The sequence below is a fragment of the Crinia signifera genome, chromosome 9, assembly GCF_055691185.1.
Source record: "Crinia signifera chromosome 9, ASM5569118v1, whole genome shotgun sequence".
NCBI lineage: Eukaryota > Metazoa > Chordata > Amphibia > Anura > Myobatrachidae > Crinia > Crinia signifera.
In genome coordinates, this window is record NC_139225.1 from 31,590,811 (window position 1) to 31,608,371 (window position 17,561).

At 49.2% G+C, this 17,561-nt stretch overlaps 1 protein-coding gene across 1 annotated transcript in view; it reads left to right on the top strand.

The window, feature by feature from the left end:
- Positions 1-17,561, top strand: part of BGN (biglycan) — a 72,999-nt gene that overhangs the window by 34,623 nt on the left and 20,815 nt on the right. Inside the window, exon 3 of the mRNA XM_083158699.1 lies at positions 16,010-16,122. Within this exon, the coding sequence (XP_083014825.1) occupies positions 16,010-16,122 (113 nt within the window). The remainder of the gene's footprint in view (positions 1-16,009; positions 16,123-17,561) is intronic.

Below are 17,561 nucleotides of genomic sequence, written 5' to 3' on the forward strand. Positions count from 1 at the left end.
TGGCTAATTGACTTCCCTTTTGAAGATGAGCAATGTAGCCATTCAATCACCCCCCTGGGCCTCCTAATTCTTATCTCAAATAAGGTGTCATTCTAGAGTTATAAGGGAATTGCTTTTCTGACATCTCTTCTGGTCTGGGAAGACATTTGCCAGAGACCCTGGACTTCAATACAGGTTTTATAGATGCAGGGGGGAAATAGATAACCTCTGCTTTCCTGTTGAGGTTTCAAACAGATGGGCAGGGGTTGTTGAAATAACCTTTTTACCCACAATTTCTTCATAAAAATACAAGATACATGCAGGTCACTTATCAATAACATTGTAGGTACAGTTAGGCCCATTCCAGCATCAGAATGGCGCTTAATCATGACACCTCCCCCTTTAAAGATCAGCATGGGAGCAGTGGCCACAGCTGGCCACAGCCTCTCATGCTGTGCCCGGACACTTGTCCGTACCTGGCTGGGATGGGAAGCTGTCATCTCCCTGACGTGACAGTCCATCACAGTTACCATGGTGTACACCCTGTCGGTGCTGAATGGTGAAGTTATATTGTTGCAAAATTAAGCTCCACCGTAGTAGCTTGCCATTGTCACCGGAGACTCTAGACAACCAGCGCAAGGGGTGGTGATCTGTCACGATAACAAAGTCGCGACCATATAGATACGACTGCAGTTTCTGGAGGGCCCAGACTATGGCAAGGCACTCCTTTTCGATGGTGGCATAGGCCACCTCCCGAGGAAGTAGCTTTCGGCTTAGGAACATAATGGGGTGTTCCCCTCCCTTGTCATCCACCTGACTGAGCACAGCCCCCAGTCCAAAGTTAGAGGCATCTGTTTGCACTATGAACCTGCGCTTGAAATCAGGGGCTTGCAGCACAGGTGCCTCACACAGGGCTGTTTTCAATGAGCAAAAGGCTTGCTCACAAGCTGCCGTCCAGTTTACCAAGTGGGGCAGCTTCTTTTTTGTGAGGTCGGTCAGAGGCTTCGCAATTGTGCTGTACTGTGGCACGAACTTGCGATAGTACCCTGCTGTCCCCAAAAAGGACATAACCTGCTTCTTGGTTTTGGGATTGGGCCAGGCAGTGATAGCTTCCACTTTCCCTGGTTCTGGACGGAGAATGCCCCCGCCTACCCGGTGCCCCAGGTACTGTACCTCACGCATGCCCAGCTGGCACTTCTCTGGCTTGATAGTTAGGCCAGCCCTAGCGATCTGCTGTAGCACATCACTCAAATGGACCAAATGCTCCTCCCAGGTATGGCTGAACACTGCAATGTCATCCAGGTACGCCACGGCGTGGTCCTCCCGGCCCTCCAGCAGGCCATTAACCAAGCGCTGGAAGGACGCCGGAGCGTTTTTCATCCCAAAGGGCATGACGAGGAATTCATACAAGCCGAAAGGGGTGATAAAGGCGGACCTCTCGCGGGCCTCAGGTGACAATGGGATCTGCCAGTACCCACGGCTGAGATCCATAATGGTGACATAGCGCGCAGCAGCCAGCTGACTCAGCAGGTCGTCCATTCTGGGCATGGGATAGGCATCGAACACTGTGGCTTCGTTTAACCTTCTATAATCCACACAGAATCTGGTGCCACCACATTTCTTTGGGACCAGTACCACGGGCGCAGCCCAAGAACTGCGGGATTTCTGAATCACCCCTAAGCTCAGCATTTCATCTACCTCCCGCCTCATTGCTTGTAACACCTCTAATGTGCCTCGGTATGCTGGCTGCCTCAGAGGGGTTTGGTTACCCGTGTCTACCTGGTGTGTAACTAGGTGAGTTTTCCCTGGCCTCCCTGTGAAGCAGGCCTGGTAGGGGTGCAGGGTGTCGGTCAGCTGACGTCGCTGCACCTCTGTCAGCTCCTTCCCATACTGGGCTTCGTTCAGGGTACCCCCTGTTGCCGCTGCCGCTGTCAGATCTAATAGTGGGTCGGGCTCTTGTTCCTCCTCTGGGAGACTACAAACTGCCAGCACGCTGGGGTCCCTGCTTTGGTAGGCCTTGAGCATATTGATGTGATATACCCTATGTCTTTTCCTGCCCTCGTCCCTGGCAACCACATAGTTCACATCATTCAAGCACTGGAGTACCGTGTACGGGCCTTCCCAAGCGGCTTGCAGTTTGTTCTGTCTCATTGGGATCAGAACCAGAACCTTCTGCCCCACTGCAAATTTGCGCTCCCGGGCATTCCGGTCGTACCAGCGCTTTTGTCTAGCTTGGGCAGCCTTGAGGTTGCCCTGTGCCAACTCGGTCAGGGTCTGCAGCCTGTCTCGGAACTGCATGACATAGTGCACCACAGAGGTCTCAGGGGTGGCTGCCTTCCCCTCCCAGTTCTCTCGGATCAAGTCCAAGGGACCGCGCACACGGCGCCCGTACAGGAGTTCAAAGGGGGAGAAACCAGAGGATTCTTGAGGGACCTCTCGGTATGCGAACAGGAGGTGCGGCAAGAATCGCTCCCAGTCTCTTCCCTGGGACTCTACAAACGTGCGGAGCATTTGTTTCAGGGTGCCATTAAATTTTTCAACCAGGCAGTTCCCCGAGGGATGATAAGGGGATGTGATCAAATGATCCACGTGCATCCTCTTGCAGAGGCTCTCCATGAGGCTGGACATGAACTGTGGCCCCTGGTCTGTCAGCATCTCCTTGGGAAACCCTACCCGGGAGAATATGGTGATAAGGGCATCCGCAACTTTGTCAGCCCTAATTGAGGAAAGGGCCACCGCTTCGGGGTAACGGGTGGCATAATCTACCACTGTCAAAATGTACTCCTTTCCAGAGCTACTGGGCACTGCAAGGGGCCCTACAATATCTACAGCCACCCGCTCAAAGGGTTCTGATACCACAGGGAAAGAAATGAGGGGGGCCTTGCCCACATCCCCAGGCTTCCCCACTATCTGACAGGTATGGCAGGTCCGACAATACCGGTCCACCTCTTTCATCATACCTGGCCAGTGGAACTTATGCAGGCGAGCCCCGGTCTTTTTAACCCCAAGGTGTCCAGAGAGGGGAATTTCATGAGCTACCTTAAGCAGACCCTCCCTATACCTTTGGGGTATGACCAGCTGACGTTCTGTAACTTGCCCTGGTGGGGTGTTGTGGACTCCATACTCTCTATACAAACAACCATTCTCCCAGTACAGCCTGGGAGTACCCTGGGAGCCATCTGACTCCTGAGCTGCTGCTGCAGCAGCCCTGAGACTCGCCAGAGAGGGATCCGTTATCAATTCGGCTTTGAAAGATTCACTTTCTATTGAGCCCTCAGGGTGTGCAGGGGCCTCCTGCTGGGTGTCTGTGTCCTGAGAAGAAGAAGGGGGGTCTGTGGGGGAAGCTGCAGCAAGGGACACTCTCTCCCTATTTTGGGAGCGAGTAGTGACTACAGCTGCCCACACCGACCCTCCCCTATCTGACAGGTCTGCAGTGCACACAGGACCCACCGGGTCACTTATTATACTTGGTACCACATTTCCCACAGTAGTGCAAGACATCACATTGTCATCATTAACATCAATATCATAACCTGGGAAGGCATCCTGCACTACCTGCAAATTAGCCTGTGCATCTTCCACAACACATGGGACCAATCCTGCTGGCTTACAATTGGCCAGTGGTAAAACCTCTATATCCTCAGGTCCCTGGGGAAGAATAGGGTTAGCTGGGCAGATTGGCAACATTGCATCGTTAACATCAGGTTCAGTCACATAGGTAGCACGCATTCGGCCCAAGTCAGTCCCAAGTAACACATTTGCGGGCAAATGGGGCAGCACACCCACCTCCCTGAAACCTCGGCCCACCCCCCAGTCCAAGTATACTCGGGCCAGTGCTACTTCGGAGTGGGTTCCCCCAACACCACGTACGGCAATAGTTTTTCCAGGAATAAGGTTCTCTGGGTTCACTAAGGTGGGATGGACCAAAGTCAAATCTGCCCCCGTATCTCGCAGCCCAACAGTTACCTGCTCTCCTACGACCACCGATTGCAGATTCTCACTGGTTCCGGCCTGGGGTCCTCGTGCAAACAACACGGCAGGCCCCAGCTTCGCTGTCTGGCTCCCTGCAGGGGAGGGCGCCAGCTTCTTCTTCACTGGGCAATTAACACTGAGGTGCCCTGGGTCATCACACACATAACACCGGCGGCTCGTGGCCCAAACCGGCTTTCCCCCCACCCTCTTCACTTGCGTTGGGACGGGGTTTACTGCTGCAGGAGCGGGTGATGAAACTGCTCCTCCAGGTCGCTTTTCTTTCCAGGCCGGCTGCCCCGGTGGTCCCCAACTCTTCCTGGTAGTGGCGGTCCGGGTAGCAGCATACTTGTCCGCAAGGCTAGCGGCCTCCTCTGTTGACTCTGGATCTCGATCCAGGACCCATTCCTTGACATCTGCTGGGCACAGGGAGATGAATTGCTCCTGCAGTATGAGGTCTTTTAACGCAGCAAAGTCCTTCACCTGCAGTCCATCCAGCCATTGTTGCAGGAAGGTGTTTAACTGTGCAGACAGTCCAGCATAGGTATCAGAGGCAGTGCGGGTTAACCCTCGGAATTTCTGCCTGTAAGCTTCTGGAGTGATGTTAAAACGGGCCAGCAACGCCTTCTTAATTTCAGCGTAATCCCCATCCACTTCCCTGGGGAGGTCAGCGAATGCATCCAATGCTTTTCCCCGGAGAGAAGGGGTTAAATAACTCGCCCACAGACTGGCATCCAATTGAAATTGTCTGCAGGTCTTTTCAAAAGTCCTGAAAAAGGTGTCCAGCTCACCATCCTTTTCCATCACAGGGAATTGATCCCGACGCGGTCGATGGGGATGTGCGTCTGCCGCCACAGGCTGGCGAGCCAGTTCAGCGAGTGCCAACTGGAGCTGGTGGTCTGTCCTTTCCTTGCGTTCGGCAGCCTCTTTGTTGTTAAATTGCTCCATAAGCCGCAGAACCGTGGCTGCATCGGGCTCGTTCAAATATTTCAGGGCGGCTTGCATATACAGATCCAAGGCAGAGCTGGCACCAGAAGCATCGGACGCGTCCGATCCGCGTCGGGCGGTCTCCACAATCCTCTGTGTCGGCTGCTCCTCTTCCTCTGTTCCGGAACCTGATTGATCCACCACCACAGACCTGGAAGCCTCTTGACTCCCTCCAGCTACTTTCTGGTCTGCATCGATCAGGGCTTGGATCATCTGCTCCTTGGTCTGCCCCTTGCTGGACAGACCCTTCTCCTGGCATTGCACCACAAGCTCTTTCTTCTCGAGCTTCTTATAAGTAGCTGCCATTTCGCTGCAGTTACTTCTCCAAAACAATAAAACAGGGATGGGGAACAGAAAATGCTTTTACGGTGACTTACACTACTACATAAGCCTTGAGTTTTGGTATCTGGTGAAATGTATTCACTTAAGTTATCCAAATAAAAAACAAAAATTGCTTTTTGAAATATCCCCACCGCTGGCCACCAGTTTGTCACGACCCTAGTCGGCGATTCCCCAGATACGACAATCTGAGTATCCCGGCCACGTGACACCTTCACTGAGTATCCCAAGCGTGTGCGTATTTCACCACGATTCCGCTTGCCACCAATCAAAGTAAGCTTTTTGGACTTAGTCCGCGACAGCTTTGATTCTGCCGACACACCAAATTATGAGTTACAGGGTAGCGCCCTGGCGAATTCGTCAGAGGCTTGGGCTGGAAAACAGCAGATACCAGAACTAATTATGACTTTTTAATTAAGTGAAAACACTACAAGGCTTACAGTATATTACAGAAACATAAGTTACAAGATATATGATTAATAGGTAAGTCAAACGTAAAAACAATTTCAAAATAAAACAAAATGGGAATAAAGAAACAAACCACTTCAAGGACACACAGCATGAAGCGGGGTTTGGAGTGGAAATCTCTCCGGATACTGGATCATTTCAGAGACAGGTATCGGACCCGTATCATCCCAAGGAAAATGAACCAAAATGTCTTGTGAGACACACACTTTTAAGATTTTCAAAACACACACAATCACAGCCCCCACCTCAGGAATTTCCCTGTCCAGGGGTTTCCCTAGGATATAACCAGGGGCTGGCTAATTGACTTCCCTTTTGAAGATGAGCAATGTAGCCATTCAATCACCCCCCTGGGCCTCCTAATTCTTATCTCAAATAAGGTGTCATTCTAGAGTTATAAGGGAATTGCTTTTCTGACATCTCTTCTGGTCTGGGAAGACATTTGCCAGAGACCCTGGACTTCAATACAGGTTTTATAGATGCAGGGGGGAAATAGATAACCTCTGCTTTCCTGTTGAGGTTTCAAACAGATGGGCAGGGGTTGTTGAAATAACCTTTTTACCCACAATTTCTTCATAAAAATACAAGATACATGCAGGTCACTTATCAATAACATTGTAGGTACAGTTAGGCCCATTCCAGCATCAGAATGGCGCTTAATCATGACAGGGATCTCATTGTGTGCCTTGGTAGATTTATAGTCTTATTTAGTGTCCCGCAAGGTAAAAAGTGTGAAAATCACTGAGAAAGGGAGATGATAGATAGATAGATAGATAGATAGATAGATAGATAGATAGATAATCCATTTAATTGTTCGTCCTCGATTTTCCCAAATTGGACCCACATTAAGTTAAAACAATTTTGACACTTCCACTTTTCCTACTACACAAATATTTTTCGCCCAATTTTAAGGTTTTTAGTTAAAGAAAATACACACGCCCGGCCAGATACCCAGGCGGGATGGAAATGTTTGCTCACATGTGTCAGCAATTGATTTATTTAGATTTCTAACAGTAAATTTTAAACAAACTCTAAGCTCCGTGCTTAGAAGTCTGTGGCTGCGGCTCTAGTGAGCCATAAAGCTGGTACTGGATCTATACAACCTATCTAGTCAAAATAAAAGTGAACTACGTGGGACCCCATCCAGGAAACCAGCTGCAGAATCCACTCCCAGCCAACTGCTCTATATTCCCCCTACCCCCTTCACCACCACTACCACACACACACCTACTTTTGAAAATGAGTTTCAGGGAGATTATAGTTGGTAGTAGAATTTTGCACAGCGCCCCATTGAGGGGGCGTGTCATGCTCCACCCAAAGGGCGTGTCTACTTCCATATATGGAGAGATTCAGGGGCATAACTAGAATTTTGTGGGCCCCATAGCAAAATTTATAATGGGGCCCCCTGCAGTGCCCATTACACATATGTGATACACCGCAATGCCCATTACATATTATGTGACACACCGCAATACCCCTTACACATTATACTGGGGGCGGACTCGCACGGCACAGCTAGCCCCAGTGATGTGTCCGCTATTAATACAGACTGCATCCGGCGCAGCATCATCCTGGCAGCGGCGCTTCCCACAGTCCCCGCCAGTGCTTGCTCCCCCAAGCCACCGCAGGGTCTGTGGGACCAAAGTTATGCAACTGAATGCAGCCATGTTAATGTTTGCTGCGATGCGGCATATTGTGCCGGACTGTGCGATCACCGCGTGTGAATAGGCACAGCCCAGTGCAGCAAGCCACATTGCAGCAAACATTACATTTGTATAGCTCAAACAGAGAAACACATACTGTATTAAAAAAACACGAAATAAAACATTTTAAATGTATTATTTCAGTATAGTAATATTGCTGCTGCAACATGTAGCCCAGCTCGCCAGAGAGAAGCTGCAGCAGCAGCCAGCAGGACTGTGTTCTCCCTGCCGGACCCTCAATGTCACTCTTTTCACACTCAGAGCAGTCAGCCACTATGTGCTGTGCTGGAAAGCCTGGCATGTGCGTCCACGGCCGAGCCATCCCAATGATGGTGTGGGGGCCTTCTGGTGTCAGTGTTCCGGTCTCCTGTCTTCAAAGCAGACAGGCAGACAGGTTCAGTGCCCTCCACCCCACCCAACCCGCCAGCATAGCGCGTCCCCGCCCGGCACAGCCACAGCAACACGGCGCCCGCTGACCGACTCCTCACTCTATCCAGCAGCTTACCCCAACCCGCCGGCGCAGCGCATCCCTGCCTGGCACAGCAACACGGCGACCGCTGCTCTGCTCCTCACTCTATCCAGCGGCTTATCCCCCGAACCAGCCCGTAACAGTGCGACACTCGCCCGGCTTCTCAATCTCCCGGCAGTGCAGGCGGACGTGGCGGCTCCTTGGTCTCTTATAATGTAATAAAACTAGTAAGGAGGTGCAGGGGATTGCTTGCTGTCCATAGGGCCCCCCTATCCGCCGGGCCCCATACCAGCTGCACCCTTGGTAGTTCCCCCTCTGGAGAGATTGTGAAAAGAGATTGTGAACGCAGCGGTGTAGCTAGATGCCATGGTGCCCGGAGCAAGGTCATATTTCGCTGTAACGGAATCTGCTGCACTATATAAGACACTGTAACGGAATCTGCTGCTCTATATAAGACACTGTAACAGAAACTGCTGCGCTATATAAGACACTGTAACGGAATCTGCTGCTCTATATAAGACACTGTAACGGAATCTTCTGCGCTATATAAGACACTGTAACAGAATCTGCTGCGCTATATAAGACACTAACGGAATCTGCTGCGCTATATAAGACACTGTAACGGAATCTGCTGCTCTGTATAAGACACTGTAACGGAATCTGCTGCTCTATATAAGACACTGTAACAGAATCTGCTGCGCTATATAAGACACTGTAACAGAATCTGCTGCGCTATATAAGACACTGTAACAGAATCTGCTGCTCTATATAAGACACTGTAACGGAATCTGCTGCGCTATATAAGACACTGTAACGGAATCTGCTGCGCTATATAAGACACTAACGGAATCTGCTGCTCTATATAAGCCAGTGTAACGGAATCTGCTGCGCTATATAAGACACTGTAACGGAAACTGCTGCGCTATATAAGACACTGTAACAGAAACTGCTGCGCTATACAAGACACATATAAGAGAGATTCACCCCCCCCCCCCTCCCCCACAAATCCCCCAAACCCCATGATTATCCCCATAATTATTTATCTTTAGTAAAAAACTAAAATCCACATTGAGAAGAGCAGGGTGGCAGCATAAACCAGAGAGATCCCCCCCCCCCCCCCGGACCCCACCAAACCCCCAGACCCCATGATTATTCCCTTAATTCTTTATCTTTATTTAACAAACAAAAAAAAAAATCTACCTTGAGGAGCGCACAGCACAGACATTCTGTGTAGAGGCAGGGGACTGGGAGGAGTCTTCCTTATTTCTGCTGCTCAGCGATGCCCGGGAGCCGGCCCGAGCAGCAGCAGCAGCTTGGTTAGGGACTTGAGCAGTGAGTCACGTGACGTGACCCCATCACGTCGGCAGGCCTGGACCAGGTGAGCAGGGCAGACAGGGGCAGGCGCCGGGCAGGGCAGCCGCCGGCGCACGCTGCCCTGCGTGTGTGAAATTAATTATTGCAGGGCAGCAGGACTCCACCTCATTTGCGGAGGGGGGGCGGCACCCTGCACCCCAACTGCGCCCAGAGCGTGTGCTCCGATGGCTCCGCCCTCCCTACGCCTCTGTGTGAACGTGGCACCTAGAAGCGTGGGTGTGTACTGCTACATCTGAGTGGAATCTTTTAAAATGATTTATATCCAAATGTTGATGAGCCCCAAAGCAGTTAATAACAGCTACTATACTTGCTACTATATTTGCTGGGAGATGGTGCTGATGATTCAGTGTAAATGTATCTGACTCTCATTCCTTTTCCCCCAAAAAAATGTAACAGTGTATTGTGGGCTAGGTAACATGAGGGAGATTGCTAGACTAATGAGGGAGATTGCTAAACTCATGAGGGAGAGAGGGAGATTGCTATTTCAGGGAGTCTGCTGCAGAATGCAGGGGGGTAGGCAACTATGACACACACACACACACATTCATTGCCTGCTTATTACCAACCTTAGCGCTCTGTATAACTGCTTCCCTGGAGAATAAAACGTCCTACGAGCGCACACTGTGTGGTATATGTACGTTTGACATTTTCTGGAAACTCCTTAGTACATTCTGGGACTGTAATGATCACAATGTAAAAAAAAAAAAGATCACACATACAGTAAAAAAAAAGTATAGATTCTGAGTTTATATACTGCTTGCTGCATTTTTGGATGACACTATCAGTTGCACCATCAGAACTTTTTTTCATCTGACTAAGGAGACTAGGACCACACCCAGAGCCAGATTAATTGGGGCCACAGGGGTCATTGTGCCACGTTCCCTCCTCAGTCAAGCGGGGCTGGTGTACACTGACCTCACCAGCTCTCCCTCTTGTGCAGCAGCAGAAGGAAGTACCAGGCAGCTAGAATATGAGCAGGACAGAGTGCAGTACAGACAGACACACACAGTGCTATTTTTCAGCAGGAACCAGCAGGAACTCAGTTCCTGAACCTCTAATTAAATATGACATCATCAGGAACTACAAATGTACTTTCCATAAGATAAGTTTTATTTTAAAGTCACCTGTGAGTGCCTTTGTTTCTAAATACAATATATACATCTATCTCTCCCTCCCTCTCTTTGTTATATATATTATTTTTTATTTAACCCCAGACCTGTAGTTCCTGCACCTATTTTTCCAGAAAAATAGTACTGGACACACAGGAGTATCAGGTTTTATGGAGTATCGACTGAGCTTTTCAATGACAGGATGTATAGGATGAGGAAGGAGAGAGCTAACCCCCCCCCCCCCCCCACCATCACATGCAATCTAGATTGATGTGTCTGGTCCTGTGTAGCCTGTTATCTGCACTCCTAAATCCTGTCCTAGTAGTACAGAGACTGCTCCTATGGGTATACGGACTGCTCATAGACAGACTCATGATAGACAGTCATATGGTCGACAGTCAAAAGGTCGACAGGGTCAAAAGGTAGACAGGGTCAAAAGGTAGACAGGCAAAAGGTCAACATGGTTTAAAGGTCGACACACAATAGGTCGACAGGGTCTAAAGGTTGACATGGTCTAAAGGGTGACATGGAAAAGGCCGACATGTGCCGACAGGGGGTATTTCATGCCCTACGATCCACTAGGATGTGGAGGGAGAATATAATAGTGTAGCGAGCCATGCGAGGGGATGCGGTACACTTAGTGTCCATGTTGACCTATGTCAACATAGACACCCTAAAAAAAAACATTAAAAACTCATGTCGACCTTTTTCCATGTCGTCCTTTTGTCTTTCAACCTTTTGACCATGGCAACCTTTTCCATGTGAACCTTTTAACCATGTCGACCTTTTACCTGTCGACCTTTAGTGGTTGACCATATGACTGTCTATCATGAGTCAGTCTATGTTTTTTACCAAAACCGCTCCTATGCTCCTACAGCGGCCGGCCCAGCGAACAGGCTCTGAGGGTGTTTCACACGCCACAGCACATACTCGCTCAGAATTCATTGTCCTCCCTTTAACCAATGTGTCTTAAAGGATGGTGTTTATTGAATTCCATTAACTAATTGCCTTCCACAATTACACTACAAATGAACCCTTATTTCATGTGTATTTCTTGTGTTCTGAATGTGCCATTTTCCTAAGTAACTCTCAATCTATGTCAGGGTTGCCGACCCTCCCGGAATTACCGGGGGTCTCCAGAAAATCGGGTCCCCCTCCCGGCCCCCCGGAAGGGTGGACAACCCTCCCAGATTCAGGGGGGACCCCCGCTGCACCCACGATTGCGGCATTTAAATGCCGCAATCCGCGGGTCTCAGAGGAGGGGGCGGAGCTAAAATGGCAAAATCACGTCATTTTAGCCCCGCCCCCTCCACGGAGATCCGTGACTGCAACTGTTTACCACAATGGGGCGGGGCTTAGTGACGTCGCGCTCAAGCCCCGCCCCCCGAGCAGCTGCTGAAACTCTCCTCTCCGGGCTTCTCCCGGAGAGGAGAATATTAAAGTCGGCAACCCTGATCTATGTGATGGAAATTAATGTTACATGTGTAATTGTGCAATTGTGTGTAAAAACAAACAAATATATAACAGATATGAATGAAGAGACCTGCAAATGGTTAAAGTTTAAAAGTGTGCTTCCAGTGTGAGAACATGATGACACCTGTATACCATGTATGTCGGATTGAGGTGAACACCAGCATATCCCCTCTTCTGACTAATATAAGATCCGACACAGATCTGCGGTTGTATGATGGCAATTTCCAATTAGTGCCATTTTGAATCCATAGCAGTAACACTACAGCAGCCCAAGTTATGGTGAATTTTTCTAACAAGACCTGCCACTGACCAATAAATAACACGATTTTTTGGAAATTCACCAACAGTATATATGTTTTTGACATCTGCATGCCCTATACTTCACTATACCACTAGTGTACAATGACATAGATGTTCTGATGCAGAAATTCCCCACTTATTCCCCCTAAAGGAATCTCCCATACTTATATAGTGGCCACAACCACCTCCTCAAAGCAATTCCAGCGTATACACATGAGGAGATAGAGTGGAAAATTTGGGTGATGCATCAACAGTTGTTCATTATCATTAGTGGATCTCCCCAGAACCTGGCAATTAAGCCAACAATTTAGACAGTATATGTTTTCTGTGAGTCGTTACTCACCTCCTAATGTATAAACCTGCATTTATGAAAAAGCATCTGTCGACATTGGTTCCTTGAAGGGTTAACTGCATTACATGATTTGACCCTAGTGATAATCTGATTAGGGGTCTCCACTATTAGGTGAACAGTAGTGATCTTGACAGGTCCCTGATCACTTGAGGAGCTATCTGTCAAAGACATTTAAAACTGTGTCAACACCGCCGACACTGATTTGTGTTTATTAATCATACTGGGTGCACCTGTATACAAGGATCTCAGCCAATTAAACACTAAAATATATACCTGATTATAATAATACTAGTGTTGGCTACATACTCCTGTCATTGAATTACAGATTAATAATTTTGTGTGGAGGAACAGAGAGCCGCCGTTATTTTAAAACACCCTGCGTTTATGTTGTGTGTGTGTTTTTATATTTCGCTTTCTTAAAACATTATTAAAAGTAATATTTTATTCGTGCAAGTCTCTATAGGTGCACCACATAAGGACATACTTTTTTCTCCTCATCATGTTCTCTCATATTTGATGTCCAGTGGTAGCACACCTCCCATAACACTCTATACAGAACAGTTAATGTATTAAGTGGGGGTCCGCCCTATAACAACCTCCAACTGATGAGGGTCCTGTGCGAGTAGTAAAACCCCTGTGTCTCCGTGCTTCCAGTGTGGCTGCCATGTAGTTAGTTAATCAATTAATGAGAGACACTTGTATGCTGCATGGGTGTGTATTGCATGCCGGTGCATGTAGTTTATCAATTGATGCCCCGTGCGAATGTGGGTTCGAGAAGCAGCTGTGCAAAATCGCAGGAACTATGGTCGCTAAGCGACCATATTGCCCGCAGTGAGAGTGTGCACCGGCGATATATCGCCGGGTGCGCGCTCCCGTTTTTGCCCCTGTGGTGATCGCTGGTCGCAGGAACATGCTCCTGCGACCAGCTGATTACCACTGCCGGGCTCCCCCCGGCAGTTTCTTTTTCATCAGCGACCATCTCTGGTCGCTGATGTAAAGTAGAAACTGAGCAATATATTGCTCAGCCGTATATTGCTCAGCAATATATGGCTGAGCAATATATCTCCCCCGTGTGTACACAGCATTACATTACAGAGCGAGTGGTTTTAAGGTCAAACAGCCGAGCGCTCGCACAGTGAAGCAAAGCCACCGCCCCCCACTTGTAGTCACTCACCACCCTTGTATACGCCCCGTTTGCCGCCCAGTTTTGCTGCCGCGCCCATCCATACACCCACATTACACCTACTCTACATGAGTTTGTTCGCTGCACCATTTTTTATTGGAACGAAATGCTCTGCATACGAATACATGCCCGGACGAATCAACTGAAATAAGGGCCCTGATGTAGATGAACCATGAACTAGGTTACTAGAGCCGAAATAGGTGGAAAGTCCAACTATTGTGTGACATGGAGATGTCATCAGCCATTAGCATCAAAGACACAACTAACAAGGTGAAATGTGTACGTATGTTATTCTAAACGCAAAAAAGCACTATTTGGTTTTCCTGACCCATCTGTGTGTCCACACCGGACTCAAGAAACACTTACACCGAGTTGTTGACAGCTTGATGCATAGTTTTAGTCTCAACATGTAGCACAGGTGACCGGTTCCCAACAGTCATAACCATCATCATCATTGTTGTGTATTGGCATCTCCCTGCTAAAAGGTGTATGTACTCAGGGCCGCCGACAGGGGGGGTCTGGGGCTACTTGAGTCCCGGGCCCTGCTAGCTCAGACCAAGGGTAGGGCCCAGGCAACTCTCCCCAGTAGCAGTCACTCACCCCCGCGGCCGCCCGCCCGCAGCCCGGCTCCAAGTTGATTAGCCTGCTGCCCGAGACGGCACATTGCAGCATCATTTGGTACTTGTGTATTTTGGTGGCGCCCATCGCATCGCATACCATAACGCATGCGATGGTATGCGATGCGACGCGATTTCGTTGGTTAGTGTACGATGGCATACAATTTTCAAATTGTATGCCATTGTACATGGCATACAATGCCATACGATGCGATGCGATGCGATTAAACATTGTATAAGCACCCTAATGGGTGGTTATACAATGTTAAGCACCCTAATGGGTGCTTACAATGTTAAATGCACCCCCTCGCCATCCCCCCCACTATAAACGTGAACCCGAAGCGTGGCGAGCGGCGGCGGTACACTGCCTACGACCTTTTCATACCCCCACTATCCACGTCGGCGTGGAGTTGAGAATAGATTAGTGTGGCGAGCGCAGCGAGCCACCGAGCCCGAAGCGTGGCGAGCGCAGCGAGCCCCGCGAGGGGACGCGGATACCTGTGAAGCCCGCGAAGGGACGCGTTTACCTGTGAAGGTATCCGCGTCCGCTCGCCACGCTTCGGGCTTGGTGGCTCCCTGCGCTCGCCACACTAATCTATTCTCAACTCCACGCCGACGTGGATAGTGGGGGTATGAAAAGGTCGTAGGACGCGTACCACCGCCCCTCGCGGGCTCGCTGCGCTTGCCACGCTTCGGGTTCACGTTTATAGTGGGGGGGTGGCGTGGGGGTGCATTTAACATTGTAAGCACCCATAAGGTTGCTCAAAAGCACCCTTTAGGGTGCTTATACAATTTTTAATCGTATAGGGGGTCAAAATCGCGTCGCATCGCATGCCATCGGGTACATGGCATGTGATGCGATGCGATACGTTCATCGTACGATGTACATCGGGGGCACCGCTATAATACACAAGTACCCATCATTTAACTAAGCAGCCGCCGGGACTCGGCAAAGGAAGGAGCCCCGCCCCCAACCGTGGAGTGACGTAATGACATCTCCCCGTGTGTGACTGAGAGTGACTGACCGAAGAGCAGCGGCACAGTCACGAGACTTGCTGCATGCTGCGCGTGATATGGAGAGAGAGGAGAGAGGAGCTTCCAGACCCGGTCCCCGGCCTAACAAGGTACCAAAAGTTAGTTAAAAGGCCCGGGGGTTGTTGGCCAGTGCGATAGAAACAGGCTGATCGGTGTCGGAGCTGAGGTCACATGACTTCCCTGAAAACACTGCATTTTCTCTGACCGTCCAGAACGGCCAGGTGACGCCCCAAAAGGTGGCTTCCTGTGGCTAGCCTGTGAATAAAACCCATATGGTTGGGGTTTGCACGATTATATGCATGTGCACGATTATACGCATGTGCAAACCCCGGAAGCATCTGTCCCCAAATTCGTCTGTCCCCGTCTGAAATAACTCAGTCTAGACTGACTTATTTGCGAATGGGTAAAAATCATGATTTTTCACTGGTGCAGCCGCATGTGAGGGGGGTGTTCACGTACACATCCGTTTGCATGTTTGAGAGGGGATTTCTGCGGTGGGGGGGGGGATGTTCGGCTGGTGTTTACCTGTTCTCTAGGCTGCGAACATATGCAGCCTAGAAAACAGGTCTGAATCAGGCTCAAAGTGTATGCATAGACGTGGAAGCCGCGGTCTTTAATTCTGCAGTGGCTTAAGCAGCACTTGTTTGTGTTTTAGGTCTGATAAGTGTCCCCAAGAACATTCCCAAGGACACCACCCTCCTGGACCTACAGAACAACAAAATTATGGAAATAAAAAAGGACGACTTTAAGGGACTGACCAGCCTATATGTGAGAAACGCTTACATTTACTTTATATACTGTAGTAGAAGCTCACGTTCCAACACATTGCCGAATGCCTAACGTCATTGTGCTACTTCTGGCTTACACTGATGGCTTGCTATTAGAGGCATTACAGTAACTTCACACCTTTTACAAGGTGAAGCCATTCGAGGGCATTTACCATTTATTGGTCTGTAATTGTAGTTTATTTATCATACTAGGTGATTCATCGCGCCCTCCAGCAGTGTTGGTGTAGTAGTGTTGCAGGCAGTGTTGGTTTAGTAGTGTTGCAGGCAGTGTTGGTATAGTAGTGCTTCAGGCAGTGTTGCTGTAGTAGTGTTGCTGGCAGTGTTGGTGTAGTAATGTAGAAGGCAGTGTTAGTGTAGTAGTGTAGACGGCAGCCTCAGTGTAGTAGTGCAGTAGGCAGTATTAGTGGAGTAGTGCAGTAGGCAGTATTAGTGGAGTAGTGTAGCAGGCAGTGTTAGTGTAGTATTGGTGCAGGCAGTGTTAGAGTAGTAGTGTTGCAGGCAGTGTTAGCATAGTAGTGCTGCAGGCAGTGTTAGTGTAGTAGTGCTGCAGGTAGTGTTAGTGTAGTAGTGCTGCAGGCAGTGTTAGTGTAGTAGTGTTGCAGGCAGTGTTGGTGTAGAAGTGTTGCAGGCAGTGTTGGTGTAGTAGTGCTGCAGGCAGTGTTGGTGTAGTAGTGTTGCAGGCAGTGTTGGTGTAGTAGTGTTGCAGGCAGTGTTAGTGTAGTAGTGTTGCAGGCAGTGTTAGTGTAGTAGTGTAGCAGGCAGCGTCAGTGTAGTAGTATAGTAGGCAGCATTAGTGGAGTAGTGTTGTAGGCAGTGTTAGTGTAGTATTGGTCCAGGCAGTGTTAGTGTAGTAGTGCTGCAGGCAGTGTTAGTGTAGTAGTGTTGCAGCCAGTGTTAGTGTAGTAGTGCTGCAGGCAATGTTAGTGTAGTAGTGTTAGTGGTGTAGTGTTGCAGGCAGTGTCAGTGTAGTAGTGTAGCAGGCAGTGTCAGAGTAGTAGTGTAGTAGGCAGCATTAGTGTAGTAGTGTAGCAGGCGGTATTAGTGTAGTGTTGGTGCAGGCAGTGTTAGTGTAGTTGTGTTGCAGGCAGTGTTAGTGTAGCAGGCAGTGTTATTGTAGTACTATGGGTGCAGGCAGTGATAGTGTAGTAGTGCTGCAGGCAGTGTTAGTGTAATAGTGCTGCAGGCAGTGTTAGTGTAATAGTGCTGCAGGCAGTGTTAGTGTAGTAGTGTTGCAGGCAGTGTTAGTGTAGTAGTGCTGCAGGTAGTTTTAGTGTAGTAGTGCTGCAGGTAGTTTTAGTGTAGTAGTGCTGCAGCCAGTGTTAGTGTAGTAGTGCTGCAGGCAGTGTTAGTGGTGTAGTGTTGCATGCAGTGTTAGTGTAGTACTGTAGCAGGCAGTGTCAGTGTAGTAGTGTAGCAGGC